The sequence below is a fragment of the Triturus cristatus genome, chromosome 4_1, assembly GCF_964204655.1.
Source record: "Triturus cristatus chromosome 4_1, aTriCri1.1, whole genome shotgun sequence".
Lineage (NCBI taxonomy): Eukaryota > Metazoa > Chordata > Amphibia > Caudata > Salamandridae > Triturus > Triturus cristatus.
Genome location: NC_140585.1, coordinates 957,729,403 through 957,755,096, shown reverse-complemented (window position 1 = coordinate 957,755,096; position 25,694 = coordinate 957,729,403). Strand labels below are relative to the sequence as shown.

Sequence of the window (25,694 nt, the reverse complement as noted above, 5' to 3'; positions counted from 1 at the left end):
TGCCTGTAGTAATGGAGTAACACAGCTGCTGGACCGTATTACAAGTTTACTTCTGACGTCCACAATACATGCTATTGGAGCCAGCAGCTAAGATAAAAGTCATGTCAAAGAGCATAATTGCAGCTGCAGTTTAAACAAAGTAGCTGAGAGGAAAAATGGATTTCTATTCTTCTAATCTTTTTTTTTTTTCTCAAACGGGATGAGCAGAAAGGGGATATTTATGAGAACGTGTTTATTTATTTCACAATAAAAGCAATTACAGGAAAATTAACTTCCCCTGCATTTATCTGCACATTTTGAACGTCATCATTGTTTTCATTTGACTTAGCAAAAATACATTAAACTGTTTTTAACATAACAGATTACTAATAGCTGTAGCTTTTTGAAGTAATTAATTTCGTACTACAGTCTGCTTTTATTCCTCGCCTCTGCAGCGTTGCTATTTCTTTCTTATGAAAGAGTAAGGCATCAAATATTTACGCGGTTGAGGTAAGGGTGATGGTGTGACCATGTAAAAGCGAGGAGCAAAATACCCCCTGTTGGACATTGCGAGTCACCTAGGAGTTTCCTAACCTTATAAAGAAAGTCTGACTCTTTTCTCTATATGGTCGTGGAACGCCTTGGAGACTTGTATTATGCTTATGATATCTATCCATCCATATATATATATATATATATATATATATATATCCATCCATCCATCCATCCATCTATATATATATATCCTCTCCAAGGTTATTTTGTGCCAGAATATCATTGTCAAGGACAATATGTAACAATTGGAGGAGAGAAAAGATGTGAAGCATGAAAACAAGGAGACATGAGGGTTAATTAGACATCAGTGCTTTAATTGCTTTCTCAACACGATTCCACTACCCTGGGCAGGTTGTCATTTTTGTTAGCCTTCATTTGGATTACACTGAAAATTGTAACTGCCTATTTGGCCCCAGGCTTGAAGCCTTTCAACAGAGATAAGCCGAGTCCTGCTGCCTGCCTCAAGTTTTGTCTGTTAGATGTAGGGCAAAATAATTGCTTTCTGGAATAAGATGTAGTGTAAAATAATAGTTTTCTGGTGTCCGCCTCGCTCACTGCGAATGGCTGAGGCTACAGGGGTTCATTGCCAAAATACAATGTCTTAGTAATGGAGGGCTCATGCACTGTGCTAAGTAAGTATGCCTCATGCATAGGCACAGATAGAGATGTGAGTGCATGCTTCCTGTGCGAGTGAGGAAGAAAGTTCTTTTCTACCCAACAAGGGTAGGTGTGTGGCTCTGCTGGAACCAGCCTGCTTACCGAGTGGGAAACTCTTTTAAGGTATTATCATATTCCAAGATGAAGGGCACAGTCATTGATGAAAGGCACCAGTATCGGCTACATCGAATCACAGCCAGACTCCTAAAGGCATTCACCTCTGATCGTATAGTCCACTCCGAAGGAGCCTCCTGCCGTTACACTACCAATATTAATTCTATGTAAGAGACCTCTTTGCAGTAAGGGTACAGGGATCATTCCACCAAACACCAGAAATACAAAGAAACCTCCGCTCAGGGTCCAAAGATCTCCTTCTCATTCCTCGCATAAAACAGACTAGGTTAGGGGGGAAATCCTTTTCCTGTTTGACACCATTATTTTGGAACCAACTGCCCATCCACCTACGTCTCTGCACCAACTACCTATCCTTCGGAAAACTGTTAAAAACCTCACTGTTCTGATCTTTCCCGTTTTGGTTGTCTAGGGCTGTTACAGCGCGGAGATACCCCGGTTGGGGTGATTCATGCGCTCTATAAAGATATAAATAAAATAAATAAAAATATGTCGGAACCCATTAAGCAGTAATCATATCAGCATATTATCCTTCCAAACACTGACATGAACATTTTTGCAGGACCATGGTAAAATGTTTACATGTCGATTTTTACTCAACTGATGGGTAAGATTCGAGCTGCTTCTTTCGGTTAATGATAATCGTCGAGTACAGATGTTGATGTCATATTTCGATGTGTTTTCTTATTTTGTTCGCTTTCAGAGTGATTTAAATTGTGAACTACTTTGAGTGTCTTTGACAGCGCCAGTAGAAAAGTAAAGTATACACTCAGAGAAGAAAGGTATGGAATACATACCAAGGTGATAACAAGAGACCAGTCTATATTGAATATGCGAGGCTCTGACAACCAGACCTCAGACTTCGAAATAGTGGACAGGGGGACAGGGTTTGTTAGCGTGATGATCTGGTAATATTTTTTGAGTGAGCACCTAGTATTCTATAGATTTCTGCATTGCACACATTATATTTAAGGGCTTCAGTATAGTTTTGGTCCATTGCATCTAAGCTCATGTGTATTTAGGACGTGAAAGTACAGCTGTATATTTTCAACAATGGTTAATATGTTACAAAAAAAGTTACGAGGCCCAAAGTTCTGCTCAGATGCCAGCGGCCGGTGCTATTAAATGTTGGCCGAATGTCAAGGATGGGTGGTCTTTGAAATCACCGCTGGCCACTTCAATGCACTCATTCAAAACGAAAACCCTTGGTGTGGCACACACATCTAATGTACGGTATGATACAAGGGGGGGGGGGGCTAATCTGTATTTAGGGTGAGAGTAGTTCTAGTATTAATCTAGGACCGGTGTCTCCAACCAGTGGCTTGCGAGATACCAGTACCTGGCAGAAACCTTCAGAGTAGTCTCAGCCTGTAGTTCATTTTTGACTAAGAACTGCAATAAGTGTTGAGTTTTCCTTTTCACGTTAAAGAAAGGCTATGTTTATTTTACATAGATAGCCAGCCTGAAAATGAGCAGTGCTCCGCTCAGATTTATCACCCAAGTGGGTCACAGAGGTTCACAACTGAAGCACTGAGGCATTTAACTCTTAAATAAAAGTAGTTCTGACTCATTATTGGAGCATGAGAACTACATGATGTTTCTGAATGCTTTTAAATGAGAGAACATTAAAATGAAGAATTAACTTATTGATTAAGTTAACTCTTTATTTTATTTTTCTCCCTTTTCAAAGTGTTGCATTTACAAGCAACTGGGATTTTGCTTCCAGTGGCTGGTAGGCACAGAGTGATAGTCATAACTGAAAAATACAGTTATTTTCTTTTAAATGGGAACATTTTAAAATGAAGAAAAAAATGTCTATAAAACATTCTTAATGTTTTCTCTACTTTAAATTAAGTCAATTAAGTCCCAATGTTTTATGAAGCAAGTTTTTTAACTTCAAATTCCTCACATTCAAACGAATGACTATTTTCCTGTTATAAATATGGCACCACAATTTCAAGCCACAGTGAGTGAAATGCCTGGTGTTTGTATGGACACTGACATGGGAGAAAATTAAAATGGTGAGTTTTATGTAATTCATATAAACAAAGTTACCCATTCAGTTGAATGTTCTCCCATTTCAAAGTGCCACATTTACACACACTATGCATCTTGGTCCCAGTGGCTGGTAGGCACACAGCCATATTTATAGCTGCAAAAAACAGCAATTTTTTATGGGAGAAATATAAAGTGAAGAAAAAGGTTTCATCAAGTGCAGAAAAATTTTCCTTATTCTGAATATTTTTGCAGAGCATTTTTGTGCACTTTAAATTTCTCCCATTTGAAAAAAAATGTTTGTATGTTTGTGTTGTATATGAAAAAGTGCCACGTATGGCTAAAGGTATGTCCTGAGCCACAAGTACATATAACACAGGGTCTCAGTCACCCATATAAATATATCCCATTGATTCATTCACGTTCATAAATCCCCCCAGACCATGAACTAACAGAGTCAGAGGGCAGCCCTATCATAATACCCTTAGTCACAATATTTTGTTCAAACCATACTATCGGGCTCCACTGACAATAGGATTAAAGTCCATGAAGCAGGGCGAGGAAGTGTCTGGTAACAATGCACAAGTTACTTGGTCTTCAGTAGCTCACTACGATTTTCACTCATCAGAATTAGCTCTCACTAAAGAAAAGGTTGGAGACCCTGATCTAGGAGCAGCCCAGTGTGTGTGTGTGTGTGTGTGTGTGTGTGTGTGTGTGTTGTGTTTTTAGAAAAGCAGGTCCAGTGCCAAGGGATGGAATAAAAGTGCAAGTAGAAATCTACATAAAAAAGGGTAAGTGCCTCATGTAAGCAACCACCAAGGAGCGATTAGCAGGTGCTTACTAATTTGCTCACTTTATCATCGACAGCTTTCCTATGAATAGGAAGGAACCAACACCCAAACAAGTTCAGAAGAATATTGTGTGAGTGTATGTGTATTTGTCTATCTAGTTACATTATGTGAGGCACACATCTCAACAGCCTCCCTGGGTCCCCTTAGAAGGAGGAGAAAATTCTTCCTCACAAGAAAAAAGGGTTCAAAAGATGCGCAAGGCAATGAGCAAATGTTTATAATTATTAATGCCCACACTCATGATTAAAAAATAACACACCATGTTTAGATTTTTTTAAATAGAAAGCTACCTTTAATGCACTACCAGATACTCCCTGCCCCTTTATCTCACTCTTGCAGGTTTCTTGCCTTCTCCCTTTGTGACGGTTTTTCTGTTTTCTCTCCTCCATCTTTCCTCTTTGTGGGTTATCTCCCTCCTGCTCTCATAAATGTCTGATGCAGAAAAATAAGTGCAGATCCCCAAAAATGAGTGCGGGTGGCCCCCACAGTCAATTACTGGCTCAAATTAAGCCCTGATTCGGGGTAATCTCTTGTCTTAAGATATTTCTCTCGAACTGACAATTTTTCGGATTAGGGCACAAAGTTTGACTGACATTAAATGTACAATACACCAACTTACACTTTTAATTTTAAAGAAAAAATCCCATAGAACTGAATTTTATTGGAGATTTCCTTGACAATAGATTTGATCCAGGAAATTAAACGCAGGTTCACTGTTGGAACATGAGAGAATATGTACAAAGTGCATTACAAGTAATGTTCAAATATGAGGATTGTTTGATTTTATCATAGTTGGGAAAGCAAAAAAAAAATTCCTGTTAAAAAAGAAATTCTCCATTGTCTGAAAGGGCAGATGTTCTTCCTCACAATCTAAAGGTCCAATAGGCCACAGCTTTCGTATCTGACCTCAGGTTTTGTATGTGCAGGACAGCGCGATTGCTCTGAATTATCATCAATATTCAATTTGCCACTAGCACAATTATCTCAACACTTAAATATGTTATGTGTATTTGTAAAGGGTGTTATCACCTGCGAGGGTATCCTGGCGCTGAGCAGGTTTGTATGCCTAGCCATGCCTATGGTAGCCAGGTTTTCAGCTTCTTATGGAGGAGGCTCTCGTGTGGATTGGGAGGTTGTTTCACACTTTAGGAGCATTATAAGAGAAAGTCAGTCCTCCTGATCTGGTCATGTGTATGCACAGGATGTGTGCAAGTAGAATTCCTACAAAGAAGAGGTATCCGGGTGGTTGGTGGAAGGAGATGCAACTGTTTAGGAAGGTAGGGCCTGAAGTGTGAGTGTATATGGTAAGGTCTGAAGAGAGTGAGTGAGTGAGTGAGTGAGTGAGTGAGTGAGTGAGTGAGTGAGTGAGTGTGTGTGTGTGTGTGTGTGTGTGTGTGTGTGTGTGTGTGTGTATATATATTTATACACATACATACACATATACATACACATGTATATATTTGGAATTGAGCGCATTTGTGTATCTGGAGTCAGTGTATTTCCCTCCAGTGAGGTGTCATGTGAGTTCTGTGTGGGAAGTTTAGGATGAATCTGGCTGCTGAGTTTTTGAATGGCTTCTAGTCTTCCAGTTAGTTGCTTGGTGATTCCGGCAAAGATAGTGTTCCCATTGTCCAACTTATTGGTGACTAGGCCAGGAGGGACAGCTTTTCTAGTGTTGCTTGGGAGCCATTTGTAGATCTTCCCCAGCATTTTCAGGGTGTGGATGCAGGATGCTGTGTCGGTGTTGGCTAGGGCTGTCATGTCTAGTTTGCTATTGATGATTATTCTGAGGTCCCTGGCATGGGTGTGGGTCTATGTACGGCCGACCACCAGTTTGAGTCCCATGGTGAGGTGTTATTGCTGAAGATCATTGCTTCTGTCTTATCAGTGTTGAGCATGAAACAGTTGGCGTTTTTATCCAGTTAGTGACTTCGGTCATGCATTCTTACCATTTGAACTCTACATTCTGTAACTATTTATTTTACTTTTATTTTTTTTTATTTAAAGTGTTTATAGAGTGCAAACATGACCCAAGAGTATCAGAGTGCTGTACACAAGATTGGAAACAGAATCAAAGACCTGCAATCTAAAAACACATGACATAAAACATACAACATCAAACTTGAAACTTGAATAGGATATGGTATGCTGCATCAGAACTATTATTAAACACCCGCCACTTAGTTTTGAAGCACTTGGACAATTCGCCAAGATGTCTTTCTGGGGGTCCGAGATAATTCAGCTTCGGGTACCCGGGTGAACAGTGTTTGTGTGCAGTTTTATTGGAATGGATGTGCCTCTAACCTATTAGTAGTATGAGTGTCGTTGTGGCGCCTTTGGAGACAGCTAACCAAGACTTTGCATGAGGAATGTTTTTATTAGGATCCTTTTCACCTCTTTTTTGAAAATGTGGGTCGATGGGTTTGACCGAACCGCGGGTGGTGGGGAATTTCATTTCCTCGGAACCGGTCCAGAGACGAGCATGTATAGGTCTTTTGTTTTCTGAATGTGCGGGGTTCTAGCCTGACGGAGTTTGCACTTCAGAGGGAGAGGCTGCCCCCCGAGATTCAAATCTTTTCCGCCAGGTTCCTAGGTTCGTTATAATGCAAGGCTTTGTGAGTGAGGCAACTATATTATTTTTAATCTGAATTTCAATTGGTCAAATTATTAGCAACATGGTGTATTTTCATGCCACGATGGCCATTCCTCACATTCCATTGTTGTTGCTGATACCAGGTAGGTGTCCTTGTTATTCGAATGTCATTTTTTTGCAAACTTGTCTTTATTGATCTTCATGAACAGAATATACTCGTATTGTTAAATAATAGCTTTAAAACGTGCATTTTCTTAAGCAGGAGCCCGTAAACTCATTTTCTGGTAATCACACAAACAGAACACACGATTTTGAAGGTTAAAATTTAAACAAAAAAAGAAAAAAGCAAAGAATTCTCTCATTTGGAATTCCACATTAAAAAATAATAAATAGAATAGTATCCTACTTTGTGTTGTGAAGGGTTCTGTTCCTGAAGCGCAAAGGTGTAGTACCCAGACGTGGAAAAGGTTTCTCCTGTTGACAATCGCCACCAATATTCTGCTCAGGATCACTAATTACTGCTCTAAAGAAAAACACATAATGGTAGCATGTGATATAACCAGCACTAATTGCACGTGAAATAGCAATTATCATTTAGAGCGCTGAAATAAGGGTAGAAGTGGTTGTGTACACACACACACACACACACACACCCTCACACACACAAACACACACGTTCGTAACTAGTTACTACTAGCAAAGTGTCAGAGTAGTCACACAAAAACCAAACAAAATATTTGCAACATCCACGAGGTCTTTTCGTGTACGTGAAACAACCTAGTTTTGTCATCGAAAACTCAACTTTGAACCAGATCATGACGGGACTGTAATTCTGTTGAATTACAATTAGTGCGCAAAACACAGATGTTTGTTCCTGCTATTTGTAGTAGGTAAAGGCTTCTGCGAATCGCATCAGGAAATAGCACTTGACGTGTAATTCGGAATTGAGAGTAACATGCGCTCTTTCAGCATTATGCCACATTTCGAGGTGCCTAACTCCTAATCAGAAGCAAACTGGGCACCTGCTGCAATATGCAAAATTGGCATGTGCACAACCTGCACCCAAATTTTGTAGTCCCCTTTGTTATCGGCTCTACATTTGACTCTAATGTTCCTAATACTTTTGACCCTTTCCTGAAGCAATAAGGCATCCTATCTATCAAAGCCAAGTCACGTCAAGGCAGGTATAGCATTTAGTGCAGAGGAAACCATTAGACATGTGTTATTTAATATAATACTATATTACGTACTGTTAGACCTGGCATCCTTGGCATGGTTTTCCCTGTCTTTTTGGCCTCTGCCTCCAGTATTTTTGCTGTGGGCTGAATTTTGTATTTTCTTGTGTAGATGCTTTGGCCACTTTGCCACTGCTGATCAGTGCCAAAGTGCAAGTGCTGCCTGTATAAACTGTGTTAAGATCCTATTACAGTGCACTGGGTGTGCCCAGGGCCTGCAAATCAAATGCTGCTAGTGGGCCTGCCACCCACACAGACAGCCTTTCAAAGGTATCTCAGACCTACCACTGCAGTGTCTGCGAGCAGCTTTTACTGCAATGTCGACATGTCAAGTGCACCCACTTGCCAGGCCCTAACCACCCATTTTCTTATATATGAGTCACCCCTAAGGTGAGCCCAAGGTGCCCCATGGGCAGGGTGCAGTGTATGTGAAAGGTAGGACATGTACTGGATGTGAGAGATGTTCTGATAGTGAAATACTTTGTGTTTCGTTTTTCACAATTGAAAGGCTATCTGTCCCATGGGATAGCATGGGAGATACTTTGTAACATCCAACAAGCAAATCAAGCTTCCCATGGGAACAAGATAGAAAGAGGGAGTTTAGGTTCTCTGAACTCCGAATTTAATAACACATCTTTTAGTAAAGATGGTTTTTAAATTGTGGGTTGGAAAATGCCACTATTAGAAAGTAGTCATTTTCTTGCTTAACCATTCAATGTGCCGCTGCTGAGTTGTGTATTTACTGTCTGGTTTTTGGAGTGACAGGGGCTGTAGATGTGCACGGGAGGTGTATCCTGCCTTTCCTGGATGACTCAGAGTTGGGCTGAATAGACCCGAGTTGCATTTAGAGTAGTGGTAGGAGTTTTTCCTGTGCCTGAATAGGCACGGTCTCCTTTGCACAATACTGTCAACACCTCCTGCCAAGAAGCTGGACCAAAGAGGACATAACTGGTTTGGACTGAGCGAGACAACGTTTGCCACAAGAGAATAAAGGAAAATGTGGTATAAATATTGGGGCCCAGACCCCGGAACTTTGGAATACTTCTGGACTCAAGAGTGTCCTCTGTCAAGGAGAAGAGCTGGACATGCTGTAAGGAGGAGTACTGCCTCATTGCTGTGTGGATGGTGTACTGGGTTTGGCCTACAGTAGCTACTGCCAAGGAGAGGACAAAGACTGAACTGTGTTGTGTATCCTGTTTGAAGAAGATCTCCAAGGGCTTGGTGTAGAGCTTGTCTCCTGCTCTAAAGTCTCGGGGACACAAAAACGTCATTTCCCCATGTCCTCCGGCACCTGGAACTGCTGTTTCTGCTGCCACAGAGGGAAAAACCAACCCAAAGCAGGCGAGCAACACTGCAACCAAGCTGTGGGCACCCCTCGTGAAGTGCACGACGCACTGTCCCAACTTGCACCGTAGACCTGAAGCCTGCCGACGCCGTACCATATCGACCGACACTGTCATCGAGGCCGCTGCCTGCACCAAAGCCAAGCCGAGGGCACTACTCGTGACACTCACGACGCACCACCCAGACTCGCACAGTAACCACAGCCTCACCGATGTCGGTGCCTCATCATCACAGAGCCGTTACCGGACATGGGTGACCTCACAAATCCATCGACCCGCACCACCATATGGAACAGGCGCCTCGTCGCCAACGGGATGTCACCTTCCCGGCAACAGTAAGAAACCGAAACCCCAACTCACGTGCCTCAGAGTAAGGAACTGACACCTCACCTCCCCTATGGTCGTAAGGAACCGACTCCTCACCTCCCCTGTGGTCTTAAGGAACCAACACAGCCCAGCGCCAACAACGCATCACCTCCTTGACGCCATCTCAGTTTTCATCATTGGCCAAGGTACTGTTCTTGGGGTCCTTGCGACTCCATGCCCGGTCTACGCACAGCGTGGTCGGCGCCATACTTTGGGATTTTCATCGATCTCGAAGTCGTAGGAGCCCCAGGTAGAGCTATTTTTTGTTGATATGTTGACATGTGTATGGTGCATTTTTGCTGTTTTGGCCATGTTCGATTTAGATAAAGATTTCCTATTTTTCTAAACTGGTGTGGTGTCCATTTGTAGTATTTTCACTATATTACTGTATGTGTGCACAAATGCTTTACACATTGCCTCTGAGATAAGCCTGACTGTTCGTGCCAAACTACCAAGGGGGTGAGCAGGGGTTGTCCAAGGGCGAAACTCCCTTACCCTGACTAGAAGCAAGGGTCCCTACTTAGACAAAGGTGCAAACCATTGCCAACTAGAGACCCGCATTTCTAATACGTACTTTGCCATTTTCTTCACAAGAGCCAAACACAATAATATTTCAAAGGGGGTCAAGTATATTTGTCTAGATGTTTTTACACAATTACTACATGTAGTAGTATGTATTAATCAATATGAGCACACCTTCTGACAATTGTTGGATGTATATAAAGTGACTGGGAAGAAATTGTACTGGGAATATATATTTGTGTTCTTAAACATATACAAAATGTTACCTGAACTCATAAGCATGACACGTTCTAATAATGCAACAGCGGTTGTTTGTATTCACATAAGCTGGCAGTCTAAAAGTTATTAATTTTTCGAATCTATACAATTTAGCTTTGCACTAACTTATCTTGGAAGCGATTTGACCGCAGCAGCTCAGTCATTTACATACATAGATAAGCATTATATTGAAGTGCAGTGTGCACATTTGACAGTTGTGAGGGATTTGTTTTTTTCCACTTCAAGTTAGATTTATGTTCATTTAGTACACTGTTTCTTTATGCTTTCTTCATGTTCTAAGAGTATTATAGTAGTAATGACAAACAATCATTGGCAAAGGCAAAAAATCGGACCGTGGAAAGCTACTAAGAAGATAGTTCTTTTCATTCGTGGAAAGCTGACACAGGAGTTTGCCTCTGTCCGTTGTATTGGGAGCACGCTGTCTGTTTGTTTCAGTTATATTTTCTCTATGTGCGATATAGCGCCTTTTAACCTGTGCAGAGTTACACTTATATGTTTTTTAAAAGACTTACCTATTTTATGCCACTATTCTCTTCGGTCCACCGTAGCCTGTGCTGATTGTTGTGGAGGGAGTTCATGGCGATATTGTCCTTCGTTTCCCCACTTCCGATGGTTTGATATGCGGGGGCCATCTTGGAAGGGGCCGACTAGTCTCTTGGTTGGGCACACCTACTGGCAGAATAAAAATAGACCTATGGCGCCACTGCGCATGGAAAGCTGACACGGGAGTTTGCTTCTGTCAGTTGTATTGCGAGCACGCTGTCTGTTTGTTTCTGTTATATTTTCTCTATGTGCGATATAGCGCTTTTTAACCTGTGCAGAGTTGCACTCATATGTTTTTTAAAAGACTTACCTATTTTATGCCACTATTCTCTTCGGTCCACCGTAGCCTGTGCTGATTGTTGTGGAGGGAGTTCATGGCGATATTGTCCTTCGTTTCCCCACTTCCGATGGTTTGATATGCGGGGGCCATCTTGGAAGGGGCCGACTAGTCTCTTGGTTGGGCACACCTACTGGCAGAATAAAAATAGACCTATGGCGCCACTGCGCATGGAAAGCTGACACGGGAGTTTGCTTCTGTCAGTTGTATTGCGAGCACGCTGTCTGTTTGTTTCTGTTATATTTTCTCTATGTGCGATATAGCGCTTTTTAACCTGTGCAGAGTTGCACTTATATGTTTTTTAAAAGACTTACCTATTTTATGCCACTATTCTCTTCGGTCCACCGTAGCCTGTGCTGATTGTTGTGGAGGGAGTTCATGGCGATATTGTCCTTCGTTTCCCCACTTCCGATGGTTTGATATGCGGGGGACATCTTGGAAGGGGCCGACTAGTCTCTTGGTTGGGCACACCTACTGGCAGAATAAAAATAGACCTATGGCGCCACTGCGCATGGAAAGCTGACACGGGAGTTTGCTTCTGTCAGTTGTATTGCGAGCACGCTGTCTGTTTGTTTCTGTTATATTTTCTCTATGTGCGATATAGCGCTTTTTAACCTGTGCAGAGTTGCACTTATATGTTTTTTAAAAGACTTACCTATTTTATGCCACTATTCTCTTCGGTCCACCGTAGCCTGTGCTGATTGTTGTGGAGGGAGTTCATGGCGATATTGTCCTTCGTTTCCCCACTTCCGATGGTTTGATATGCGGGGGCCATCTTGGAAGGGGCTGACTAGTCTCTTGGTTGGGCACACCTACTGGCAGTATAAAAATAGACCTTTGGCGCAGCCGCGCAGCGGGCGCGCTGGCGACGCGCCAAAGGCAAGCCCATCTGCGCCCGTTCGACGCCAGACGCTAGACATGCTGCCGGTATTGAGAGAGATAAGGTTACCTATACTCGGGAGAAGTTGTGAAATATCAGGAAGCTGGGGAGTGGTTGCTGGTGGGCTGGTAGGCTCGTTACTGAGGGCCCTTTTAGCTGCCTGCAATGTAGATTCCAAGCTACACCCACACCACTATCTTGCCATCCCCTTCACAGATCTAAAAAACATGTTAGCATATTCAGTCTCAATTGCCGCTCTTTAGCCAAACACCATGCAGACGTTCTGGGTCTGTTAGAGGAGGCCTCTCCAGACGTCCTCTTTGCGGCCGACCTAGCAGCCTGCCAATTGTTGCAGCTAGTAGCGGGCCCTACCCATATTGCAGGGCACTTATTAGATCCAGTTTTTACTAACATATCCCACATCACAATGCACACACCGATCAGGTCAGGTTAGGTTGGACAGACCATTTTTTGGTTTCTATTTCCCTTTACGATGTCACTGCAGCTCGAACTGAGGGTCAGTTTTCGACTTGGAAACGGCCATGGCACAAACTAAATTGGGATCATCTGGATGCTTGCCTTTTGGCTACATGCCCGAATCTAGCTGAAGATTACAGAGCATTCTCGCAGTGGATAGAGCATACACTAGACAGCTTAATCTCTATGAAGCGCTCAGCCAACCGCAAAAACCAAATCACAACCATGGTTCAAGACTGAATTTGAATTTAAAATTATTTATACAGCGCACGTACACCAGCGGTTTCATGGCGCTACAGCTGACAGAGGACTGGGCAAGGGAGCTGGAACTAAGTAAGAAAAAAAATGAACTGTTAATGAATTAATTGAAGAATTTAGCAAAGAGATGTGCCTTGAGCTGTTTCCGGAAATGCGGGTACAGGGTTGAAGCTCTAAGCTCAAGAGGCAGGGAGTTCCAGAAGATCGGGGCGAGGGTCGCAAATTTCGAGCCTCCCCATTTCTTTCTCCGGAACCGTGGGACTGTAAGAAGGGATTGGGTAGATGAACGCAGTTCCCTGGATGGAACATAAGGGATAATCTCAGATGAGATGAAAGCCGGTGCCGTGCCCAGTCGTGCTTGAAAGGTGATGGAGGCAAGCTTAAACTGGACACGAGCACGAACAGGAAGCCAATGTAGGGACTTTAGGAGGGGGGTGATATGGTGGGACTTTGGAAGTTTGAACACTAGGCGCGCCGCCTGGTTTTGGATCTGCTGCAGACGCCGGAGACTATATGCGGGTATACCTGCATATAGGGCGTTGCCATAATCCAGGCGGGATACGACCATGGCCAGGGCGATCAATTTTAAAGCATCAAATGAGAAAAAACGGGACACCTTGCGTATAGTGCGCAGTGAAAGAAAGGAAGAAGAAACCACAGAGCTGACCTGGGAGTGAAGGGTGAGTTGAGAATTGAGCTTAATGCCTAAAGTTTTGACTGAGGTAGAGGGAACAGGTGGGGGACCTAGGGAAGGCGGCCAGAAGAGAGGGGACCAGGGGCTGGATGAGCCACCCGTCAACACCAGCTCGGTCTTGTCTGGGTTGAGTTTCAGATGGTTGTGGTTCATCCAGTCCCGGATAGGAATCATGATGGTTTGAACTTGCTGATATGCATAAGGGGTGCAAGAGATTAGAACGGATATGGAGAAGCAAGAGATTAGAACGGATATGGAGAAGAGACTTTTGCTCCACGGCCAAAGTCATCTATAGGGCAGCAATCAAAAGCTACCATAAGGCCATATATCAGGCACGCACAGTTTTTATCTCCAAACAAATACGTGAGAGTACTAATCCCTCTAAGAGCATATTCTCTATTCTTGCCAGTCTGCAATCTAAACAAACCACAGCTGGGTCAACCATTAAGTCCAATAAACAGTGTGAGGAACTTGCCCTCTTTTTTGGGGAAAAGGTGGACGCCATCTATCGGTCCTTCCCGACCACCTATAGCATCCCGCAGGAGCCACGTGGTTGTCACCAGGCTAACACCCTCCACACTTTTCCGCCTATCCTGGCTGATCAACTCTCTGCTATACGATCAAGTCAGGATCTCCTGCCGACCCACTTAAACCTGACCAATTTAAGAAAGTGCTGTCGACAATTTTACCGCCCCTGAATCAGTTGATAAATGGTTCCCTCAGAACAGCTGTGGTGCCCTAGGCTAAAGTGATTCCTCAACTTAAGAAACCTACCCTTGACCCAGCCAGACCAGAGAACTACCGCCCTATTTCCTTGCTTCCATGGGAAGATCACAGAGGCCTATGTTAACTCCGTTCTATCGGACTATCTGACCGCTAATAACCTTCTGGATCCCTCTCAGAATGGTTTCAGGCTGGGTCATAGCACGGAGTCAGCACTCTTAGCAGTTACAGAACACCTCTGGTCAGCTGTCGATGAGGGTTGAACGTCGGCGCTGATTTTGTTAGATCTGAGCGCCGCGTTGCATGACATACTGCTGTGACTCCTTGCGGAGGAGGCTGGAATTATGGGCTCGGCTTTGGAGTGGCTGGGTTAATTTCTTCATGAGATGTCATTCATGATTATTGCCCCCCCCCCCGTTTGCCTCTGGCAAACATCTAGTTAAACAAGGGGTGCCTCAGGGCTCCTCCCTCAGTCCCCTATTGTTTAATATTTATGTTCAACCTTTAGCGGCAGTTGCCAGCAGTAGGGGTCTGGCCATGGTCTCCTACGCTGACGATACTCAGTTGGTGGTGGCACTCTCTAATAACACCGAGCGGGACACCCTCAAGTTTCAGGGCGACCTTGCGGCAGGGGCCGAGTGGATGAAGAGCAACTGCCTCCAACTGAACTCTCACAAATCAGAGGTATTGTTAGTGGGTAGGGACCATGGTCGGTGGAGTGATCTCTGGTGGCCAACCAGTCTCGGTAAACCCCCCTCCCCCAAACAGGTAGTAAAAAACCTTGGGGTATGGCTGGACTCTTCCTTAAATTATCGAGTCCAAACAAAAAAAACGGCCGGGACATGTTTTGGATTCCTCCGGGGGCTCAGACCCCTGTTGGGCCTTTTCGATGTCTCAACGAGTCAGGTCATCATTCAGGCGACGGATTTGTCATGACTCGACTATGCCTGCTCCCTTTATTTAGGGTCCAACAAGGCGGAGGTCTTGAGGTTGCAAAGGGCACAGAATGCAGCTGCTAGAACACTCTTAGGTCTTCGCAAATTCTGCTCCGTGTCTAATGCTATTCGCCTTCTGCACTGGTTACCGGTGGCCAGACGCATTGAATTCAAAACCTTAAGCATCTCTTTCAAGGTTTTGAAGCTGGCCACGCCTCCCATTCTGGCTGATCTCCTGTTGCCTTATGCCCCCATGCGATGTCTCCGCTCACAGGGTCAGCATTTGGTGGTGGTTCCCCGGCCCGCAGAGCCCGGGCTGGTGGCTGCTCTTTTCATTATAGAGCCGCCACCCTTTGGAACTCACTCCCTGTGCAGATCCATGGCCTTCACAACTACTTTGCATTTAAAAAGGCCATCAAGATCTACCTCTTCCCTGCCCCCTAGTCTCCTGCATGCTCTCTGCTGTGTTTGTCTTTCCTGCATTAGCGCCGGGACGCCCCCTTGCTGGGGCAGCTGTCGCGCTTTACAAGGTAAGATAACATAACATAACATTCCAACTATATATAAGAAAAAAAAGAAAAAACTAATATGCTCGAATGTTAAAATGGCGACCATAGGCTTGTAATACATAAGTAAGAGTGCATCCTAATGAACAAGTTACTTACCTTCAGTAACGATGTATCTGGTAGAGACAGGGTCTTGCTGTAGATTCCTTACTTAGAATCCTTCCCAGTGCCAGACTGGATCCGGTAACTTTTTTCCCCACACTACGTCTGGCACCAGCAGAGGGCGGCGAGTAACTCCGCAGCGACATCGTCCCCAGATACAACATCCGCGGTGTCCATAGGACTCCTCCGCTGACGTCAGTTTCTTCGTGACTATAGTCCACCCTAAAACATAGAGCCACATACAGAAACTGTCTATTGGAAAAGCGCGCCAAGACCACAGACACCGAGTGTCATGTATCTGTTGAGTGCAAAGGAAAGAAAGAAACAGTCAATAGATTCAAGCAGTGCAAGAATACTCAGGGCAGGAATAGCAATGTTCTGATGACCTCCAAGATATATACATAACCACCAAAGGTACCACTGTACTGAACAGAGGAGAATGCAGAAATGAAGCAGGAACGAACCTGCAACACAACAAGGATATCCGCAAGGAGAATATCCACGAGCCTGCAATACAACAAGGATGTCTGCAAGGAGGATTTCCCAAAAACACAGGCTCAATATGAAAAGAATAAAAATAAAAATAAATAGTTTGCAGTGCGGGAGCATGGGAGAGGCGTAAGGAATCTGCAGCTAGATCCTGTCTCTACCAGATACATCATTACCAAAGGTAAGTAACTTGTTCATCTGATAGAGAAAAATACCTGGAAGAGGGCCTGCAAACTTGAGACTACAAAGAATGAACAAGTAGTATGAACCCGGTCAGAAGACTAGAGACCGGGAGAAAGAACGACTGAGGAAGAATATCACACTCAGTCACATAAATCCTGCATACATCAAACCTAGTCACAAAAGTCCTGAATAAGGTACACAGAATTGTACACCAAAAACCATGGGAGCAGAGTGCCGAGTGGCCTGCCACAGCAAAGCCAAAGGAATACAACAGGAGAAACAAGAATTTTTGACCCCGACGGCATCTGACCCAGGTAAATAATGTGACAACACCTGAAACTACCACAGGGCAGACAAGACACCACCAACATGGCAAGAGAACATTCTAATAATTGACGGAACAAGGCCATAAGTGATCGTAGAGCGAATCTAGAAACCTGAATAGGTCGTGTGTACAGAACCCCTGAAACACCACTGAGCAACCTGCCAATATCGCAGAGGAATCATGTTAGCGTAGCTGGAACAAACGCAATAACTATCCGCAAAGAAGCGGCCATACATAGAAGAAAGAGCTAGAGACAATAGAAAAGCTCTAGGAAAATCCATTGAAATATACGTATATATGGAAATATACAAACGTAGAAATCTTATTACGATACACATAAAGGTATCTATATACACGTAAATCCCCCTGGAAAAAGGGGAAGATCGTAATGCTTACGACACCTCAAGTGAGAAAAATAATAACAATATGGAAGAATGCCAGGAAGTACCGATATGGCAACATAGCGAAATGGAGCGGTACAGTACACAGAACACAACCCCACTTATGCCACGGAGGGGAGGAAGGTGCATAAAAACTATCATAAAACAAGATAACATAATAAGAAAAAAAGGGTTCAACTACGGGAACACCCATAACACAATGAAGTGCTGGACCTCAAGTGAAGTCGTACCTGCAGTGAAAAGTCTCCAGACCGCAAAGAAGACAGATTTCGTAGCAATAATCCGTAAGTAAAAAACAGTCAGGCATTTAATACACAAGGCAGCCAATATAGATACAAACATGCCATATATAGACAAATAGGGACCATAGCGATAAAAATCAAGTCCCAACTATCTGCCAAGAGAGGCATAAAAAGAAAAGGACTGTCCTCAAAGGGCCAAGAATCTGAATGAGAGAAGGAGCAGTAGCAGCAACCAGTGGCAAAAATCAGAAGGCTAACACTTCTACTGCTGACGGACATGGGTTGTGAACACTATGATAGCCAGAAAAACTCCTAAAAGAGGAAATAAACGCTCCAGAAAAAAGTGAGGCAAGAATAGTAACGCAGAGCGTTATACAACTCCAAATACGAGAAGGCACGCAAGATGTAGCCGCCTGAGGGGGTAATGGTTAAGAAACCATTTAGCCAGATCGAATGGCTAATAGAGGAAATAACGTTCCCAAATAAGGGAGGCAAAAAGAGTAACGAAAACAGTCATATCACTCCAAAGGCGAAAAGAGCATGAAACTTCAGTGCAAGGTTACAGCTCAGCTATGTGGCAACCATACAAAAGGGAACCCAGAACAAAAAGTAGGAGTTTTCCAGTTTATAACATTTAACTCCCAGAAGCAGGAAGGGTCACCAGGGCCCTGATAGACAGTAGTGGTACGTGCCAACCCCAAGTGGCAACATGCCATCTACAGGCGGCCACAATGAAGTAGTGATGGCTACACTGTGTCACTGTGCAAAAAAAGAACTGCAACACAAAAGACAATGCACATGAACCAAAGGAATGGGCACTACATAATTACATACAAGAGTATATATAAGGAATGGGCACTATATAATTACATACAAGAGTAAATATATAGGCGTTTACACAGAAACACGTTGGGTTTTTCGGCTTGGTACCGTTAATAAACTGAACCCAAGCACATTTGGATTGTGCCTTTATTTTTGCCATATACAACAAGGAGCTTAGGGGGTAAAGAACAGGTCGCCCCTTCCCACTCAAATAATCATGAACAACAATGGACCTGTTCTGGATAATAGGTGAATATTCTCATCAGTGACCTCTTCAAACATGTGTAGTTACCCTAATTGGCATGACAGAGCAGCGGTTATCCGTATAACCTGTGGTTATAAGGATATATGGTTGACTACAGTGGTCAACCATCTACCTCGAACCAAAGGGTGAGATTTAACACAGAAGAAAGGACGAACGAAGACTTAGGTGTACTGTTCCGGGACTTTTTTAGGACAACATCCTACAGATCAGAGAGGGGCCAGTCACAGAGGCAGGGGGAGAAGACGGGCACGTCAGAATTTGAACACAACATGGCAGACATTTTCACCCAGGATTACACGCAGCCGGGCAGGACACCTCTTTAGCCCCGAGTGACAATCACATAGTGGTCAACCTATCCGAATACCAGCTGACTGAGGACGAACACAGGGTTTTGAATAAAGGCTTAGGGTATGTCTCTACCCCTAAACACGACAGCTTTAAACTCTGTGGGGAAATATACGGACTTATGAGAAAGATTAAACTCAAAAAGTTTATTTTAACCAACCTACGACGCCCCTCACAATACTGTCCTCCTAATAACTTAGTTGGCCCAGAGATCCATGTATTCAAGCAAAAAGTACTACAAGATATTTCCAACTTGGAACAAAACCAGCAGGGCACAGGCCGCAGCAATATGACCAGCTCAGATTGGCAGGCCGTTCAGTCTTTACAAAATAATCATGCCATCACCATCAAACCGGCCGATAAGGGCGGGGCGGTGATGAATACTCAAGACTATGAAACTGAGGTAGCCAGGCTGTTGGGGCCCGTCAGAATTATAGACTTCTTATGAGAGATCCCACCAAAAATCTCCAGATGACCATCATCAAAATGGTCACGGAGGCTAAAGAGGCTCACATACAAAGAGGCAGATTTTTTGATCAACAACAAACCCAGGGTTCCCGCATTCTATTTTGTTCCAAAAATACACAAGCCCCAGCGACCTCCGCCTGGCTGCCTGATAGTTTCGGGCATTCAATCGTTGTTAGAACCCTTGTCCCAATTTTCAGATTTTTTTTTTGAGGGAATGTGTTATTACGCAGCCCTCCTATGTACAAGATACTACTGACATCCTGAGGATACTGGACAATGTTGAATATGACCCGGAGCATCAGTTTTCAGTCACTATTGACATTGAATCACTATATAAAAGCATCCCCCAGGAAGCAACACTGGTGGGCAGCAGCACGCGCCCTGGGGGAGTGCGAATGGTTTTATGATGTCCCACAGACGTGTTCTACAATGCGTAGAGTTGGCTCTCATGCAGAACTTTTTTGCATATAAAGATCAGCTGTACCTCCAGGTGTCCGGGACTTCAATGGGGGCTACTTTTGCCCCCAGTCTGACCTGCATTTATGTAGGCAAGGTTGAATCTAACCACATCAACCATACCACCCCAATCTCTTCCAGAGGAACATTGTCCTCTGGAAGAGATACATTGGTGATGTGTTATGCATATGGTCTGGGACAGAAGCAGATCTATTGGTGTTCCTTAATTGGCTTAACAACCTTAACGACTGTTTGAAGTTAACATGGACCGTCAGTAGATCAACAGCGACCTACCTGGACATCAAGGCTGAAAATCAAAAACTAGTGACTAATGTACATCAAAAACCGACAGACAAAAACTCGTTTTTACATTACAGGTCTTACCATACCAGGGCTCTCCGGGATAATTTACCCGTGGGACAGTTCTTGCGATATCGCAGAAACTGCTCATCCACTGAGGTATACACAGAACAAGCAGAAGATCTGTCCAGGAAATTGGACGAGTGAGCTTATCCCAGGAAGGTCATCAAGCGAGCGAAAAAGAGGGCCTTAAACACCCCACATTCTGCGCTCCTCGAAAGAACATACAAGAACAGTGGGGATTGCATACCAGTGGTCACTACATTTGGACCACTATCAACTAAAATCAGACAAATAATCAGAAGGCACTGGCATTTGCTGAGTACCTCCACTATGAAAATGCCCCAACCTAGATTCGCTTTTAAGCGATCAACTAATTTGCGTGATATGTTGGTCCATACACGACCTACACAAGAAATCAGAGAGACCGGTGTACCCCCTGGACACTACCAATGTGGGGGCTGTTCAGTGTGTGAGCTTACTGAATCGGTTAAAAGTGTGACCGTGACGCACGGTAAAATCTGGTACCTTAACAGGTTCAGCAATTGTAACACTACAAATGTTATCTAGAGACTTGCGTGTCCGTGTGGATTTCACTACATCGGACTCACGACACGGAAGGTCAAAATCAGGATACAGGAACATCTCAGCACACTAAAATCAGGCAAACTGACCACAAAACTTGTACACCATTTCCAAACATTGAAACACGGTTACAAGGATGTACGATGGGTGGTACTAGAAAGGTTAGTGGGCGACCAACATAGCATGGAAATGAGGTTAAGCACAAAAGAAGCACGCTGGATTTACCAGGAGGGGATGCATCAACAGGGGCTGAACGATCTCATTGAATGGAACAGGGTGGATGTTCGGTGAACACACATTAGCTTCGCCCACATAATCCCTCCATATAGAGCCCCTAGTGAGTAGACATCTACATCCACTATTCACAGAGACATGCATGAGACTGATGTATGGGCTAGCATGTCTGGATCATTGACTTCTGAATGGCCTTGCCTTTTGCTTTATGGTCACTAACTCATTGCTGTGAGAGTTAGGCATAACAATATGGATGACTCATTATGTTAGTTATGGATGATAAGAAATTAATATCATTGATGCCGATTCAGTTGGCATGCTTCCCCACCACACGTGACTGATAGAAGTTATGAGGGTAAAAGATAGTCGAACCCTTAGTAACTCAGTTTAAAATCTGAATCTTGAATTGGAGCTGTGAATTATATGTCTGGTAGCAATAAAAAACGTTTTTCATTGATAATCCCGACATAGGTGACAGTTTCACACACTGTACAACTAAAATATAAGGGGTCCTTGAAATGAAAATTGGAGTCAAATAATTAAGATTAACTTTATATCTTAATTCCTTTGCATTTTGGAAACATTGAATCAAGCAGATTGTAGGCACCCGTTTTTGCAATACTTGCCCAATATGGCGGTCATTCCCTTCAATATCATACTAAGCATAGGGGTGGAGGCAGTACGGTAAACGCATGCGCGGACGCGACGCGTCGCACATTGAAATCGAGGGCCGCCCACCGACTCCGTGAGGTGCCGAGATAACGCTGGACACTCGCGCTGTGCAGGTGAGCGGGCTTTAGATAGATAGAGGAACGGGAATCAATACAGGCTTCATACCAGCTCTGGCTTTCTCGCGTTCACTCATTTTTAATGGAAATATGCCCCGGTGTGAATGTTTATGGACTCAGCTTCCGCAAATCTGGGGAGAGAGAAGAAAAAAAACGGGAAAAAAAAGTGCTAAGAATTCAGTATAAAGTAGTCGGAAGGGTGCAATGTATGTGCATATATAGTTGCCCGAGTGATTTCCGGAATGGCCCGCAGTTGACATTTATAAACGAAGGAATCAGCTCAATGTCATTTGTAATACATGTGCATAAACATGATGCCAGTTTCTTTTATTCCCCCACAGACTGACGGTATGCAGTATATGTGACAGCCAGTGTGATAGTGGACTAGGACACACAAATAGGAAACAAAGGGGGTTATAGGTAGCCAATGAAGGGCAACAACCTGGCAAATATATCTGTACAATGAAAGGGATTCTCACTTACACGATATTTTAATTGGTGCTGATTGATGCAGTTTTTAACTAGGAATGGCGACGTTTCAAATTCGACTTTGCTACTCCTCATTGGGTTGATACTATTCTAGGCCCGGATTATTTAACCGGTGCATAGATTTCACAGTTAGCACTTTCTCCATCATTTTTTCTGTTTGCATTTTTCACAATTTGTGTTACGGGGTGGCAGTTGCTAATAATGAGAACCTGAGGACACAGGCGAGTACCAGTCTGCTAACTCCCATGGTGTTACTCCCGTGAGGCACTGTCATCCTTTCCTCACATTTTTTCTATTTCTTTTTTTAAGTTGGTTATTTCACACTGATGGTTGGGATATACCTTGGGAGACAGTACTTACAGACGCAACCTATTTTAATAATTGTTTGGTGATCGGGGACCCCCCTTACTAGACGGCATAAGGATAACCGCTGCTCTGTCACGCCAATTAGGGTGACTACACATGTTTGAAGGGGTCACTGATGAGAATATTCACCTATTATCCAGAACAGGTCCATTGTTGTTCATGCCTTTATTTTTGCGTCAAGGAGTGTGCGCTTGCAACCTGTTGCACAGTGAGTTTGAATTGAATAGAGGGTTTCCTGGGACCCAGGCACACACTGCAGCTGACTTGTCCCGGCTTGTTGCGAGGCAAGTGGAGAAGATATTATATATATATATATATATATATATATATATATATATATATATATATATATATATATATATTCACTGAACAAACCATAGGTTTCAGGGGTGTTATAGTTAGCTGGACTTTTCACTTGTACAAAACCATTCAAATTCCCCCGTTATAGTTAGTTCAGCTAACTATAACTCGCGCGCCCGCAATGCACTGCTGATGACGTCACATATTACATCACTCATGACATGGTCAGTGACATCACTCATGACATCACTGATGACATCATCCAGTGAATGTATGTTTTTCTGAAAATTAAATATGTTTTATATATGTATATCTCAAGGTCGATGGAAGAATAAATGGGTATATAAGTGTCTAAATGGATGATTTGTTTTTGAAAAATTGATTGTGTAACTGACTGATTAAGTGTATCATAGTGAATACATGGCTTAGTGAGTAATGTTTAAATATGTAAATATCTGTATCAGTCTCTCACTTTGTGTATAAGTGGCTGCATGGGTTGGTGAGTAGCTACATGGGTGTCTATATAGGTTATTAGTTGGCTTTTTGAGAAACAGTCTGAGTGTCTGCATGGTTCGGTGGGGGGTATTACGTAGTGCATAGGTGCATGAATGAGTGACTCACTCTTTGTATGTGTTGAAGACAGCATGTGTGCAGGACTGTATGGGTGGATGAGTGTGTGTATGGGTGTGTTAGTGAGTGAATGACTGTCTCAATAGTGTCTTTATGAGTAACTACATATGTTTTAAACTAGTATATGTGACTATTGGTGTATATAAGTGAGTATATGTGAGAGTGAGAGATTGAAAGAGTTCCTGTATGAAGAAGTATGTGTTTCTATAAGTGATTGTTTAAAAGACTAAGTATGTGTAAGTTTCCGTAGAAGTAAGTGTGGTGGTGTGTGTATAACTGTATATGCAAATAAATGTATGTTTGATTCTTTATTAGCATGAGTGACTATGTGTGTGAGTAACTCTATGGATGAGTGGCATTGTGTAACAGGATGTATAGGTGTATGAGTACATATGATAAGTGAATACATGTATGAGTGACTGTATAGGACTGTTGGTGAATGAGTGGATGTGTATGTGGATCTTAAAATTACTGAAGAGGTTGTTGTAACTGGTATTGGTATGTCCATTGTTTTGAAAAGTTTAGTCTCTATTTTTGAATGTGTGTATCAAAGGTTATATTAGGGTGAGAGGAGGTCTGCCACTCTATCACAAGGATGATGTCACCAGTGATGTCATCAGTGATGTCATTTGAGATGTCATCAGTGATGTCATGAGTGATATCACTGACCATGTCATGAGTGATGTAATATGTGACGTAATCAGCAGTGCATTGCGGGCGCGCGAGTTATAGTTAGCTGAACTAACTATAACGGGGGAATTTGAATGGTTTTGTACAAGTGAAAAGTCCAGCTAACTATAACACCCCTGAAACCTATGGTTTTTTCTGTGAATTTCAAAGGTTTTTTAAATGCTTATTTCTAACTATGCCTACAGAGATAGGACATGTGAAGAAAGAAGAAAAAATGCACAGAAAGAAAAAAAAGAAGTGCAGAAAGAAGCAACAGAAGTCCTCAAAGACGAAGAAAAGTACCCTCAACTTTTTCAGACGGATACTGGTGGTAACTGAGTCTGACTAACCAGTCCTAGAGCCAGTGCTATGTTAAAAGACACTTAGAATACAGTCAAAACACCTACATACACTAGGGAACATTATGCGTTGGGGTCCCCCTGTGATTAGCATGACCTCCTCTGTAAGCCCCTAGTATATAATAGGGCAGGGTTTTAAAACTACCTCTTAAAACAGGCCACAGGGCGTTTTTGCACACGTTAACTCAGGCCCCGTCCCCTCCCTTCACCACTGTGTAAACACTCCCTGTGTCCATTTTTAGTTGGGAGATTAAGTTCATTTGAATCCAGAGGGTCCCTAGGGTCCAACTAGCCCACTAGGTACCTCCAGTAAGTGCCACAGAGCTGCGTTGCAGAGAGGTGTAAAAAGTGGCACGGCCTGGACCACCTCTCTGCAATGCAGCTCAGTGGCGCTTACTGGAAGCACTTGGTGGGCTAGTTAGCCCCCAGGAGCCCTCAGTATTGAAGGAAAATTATATCCCCAATTTAAAACGTGCCATAGTGCGTGTTTGCACACGTCACCTCAGGCCCCGTCCCATCCCTTCACCACTGTGTAAACGCGCCCTGTGGCTGTACTAAGTTGAGAGATTAAGTCCCCTTGAATCCTAAGGGTCCCTAGGGTCAAACTAGACCACTAGGTACCTCCAGTAAGCGCCACAGAGCTGCGTTGCAGAGAGGTGTAAAAAGGGGCTTGGCCTCAGAACACCTGTCTGCAGCGCAGCTCCCTGGTGCATACTGGAGATGCCTGTTGGGCTAGTTGGCCCTCAGGGACCCTCAGTATTGAAGAGGAATTAATTCCCCAACTTACAACTCGCCAGGGGGCGTGTTTGCAGAGTGCTGCAAGGAGGGGGCGTGGCCTCCGGCACAATGCCAGTCTTTTATTTATTTACATTTTTTTTTAGAAGGGGGGCTGTGTG

General features: G+C 43.5%; 1 protein-coding gene across 3 annotated transcripts in view; it reads right to left on the bottom strand.

The window, feature by feature from the left end:
• The window catches only part of CAPS2 (calcyphosine 2), an 825,864-nt gene that overhangs the window by 467,957 nt on the left and 332,213 nt on the right, over positions 1–25,694 (bottom strand). For 2 of the 3 annotated variants that reach the window (XM_085653843.1, XM_085653844.1), the window contains one exon: positions 7,169–7,285. The exons of the other annotated variant lie outside the window; for it this stretch is intronic. In XM_085653843.1, the coding sequence (XP_085509969.1) occupies positions 7,169–7,285 (117 nt within the window). The remainder of the gene's footprint in view (positions 1–7,168; positions 7,286–25,694) is intronic. 3 annotated transcript variants of the gene reach the window in all.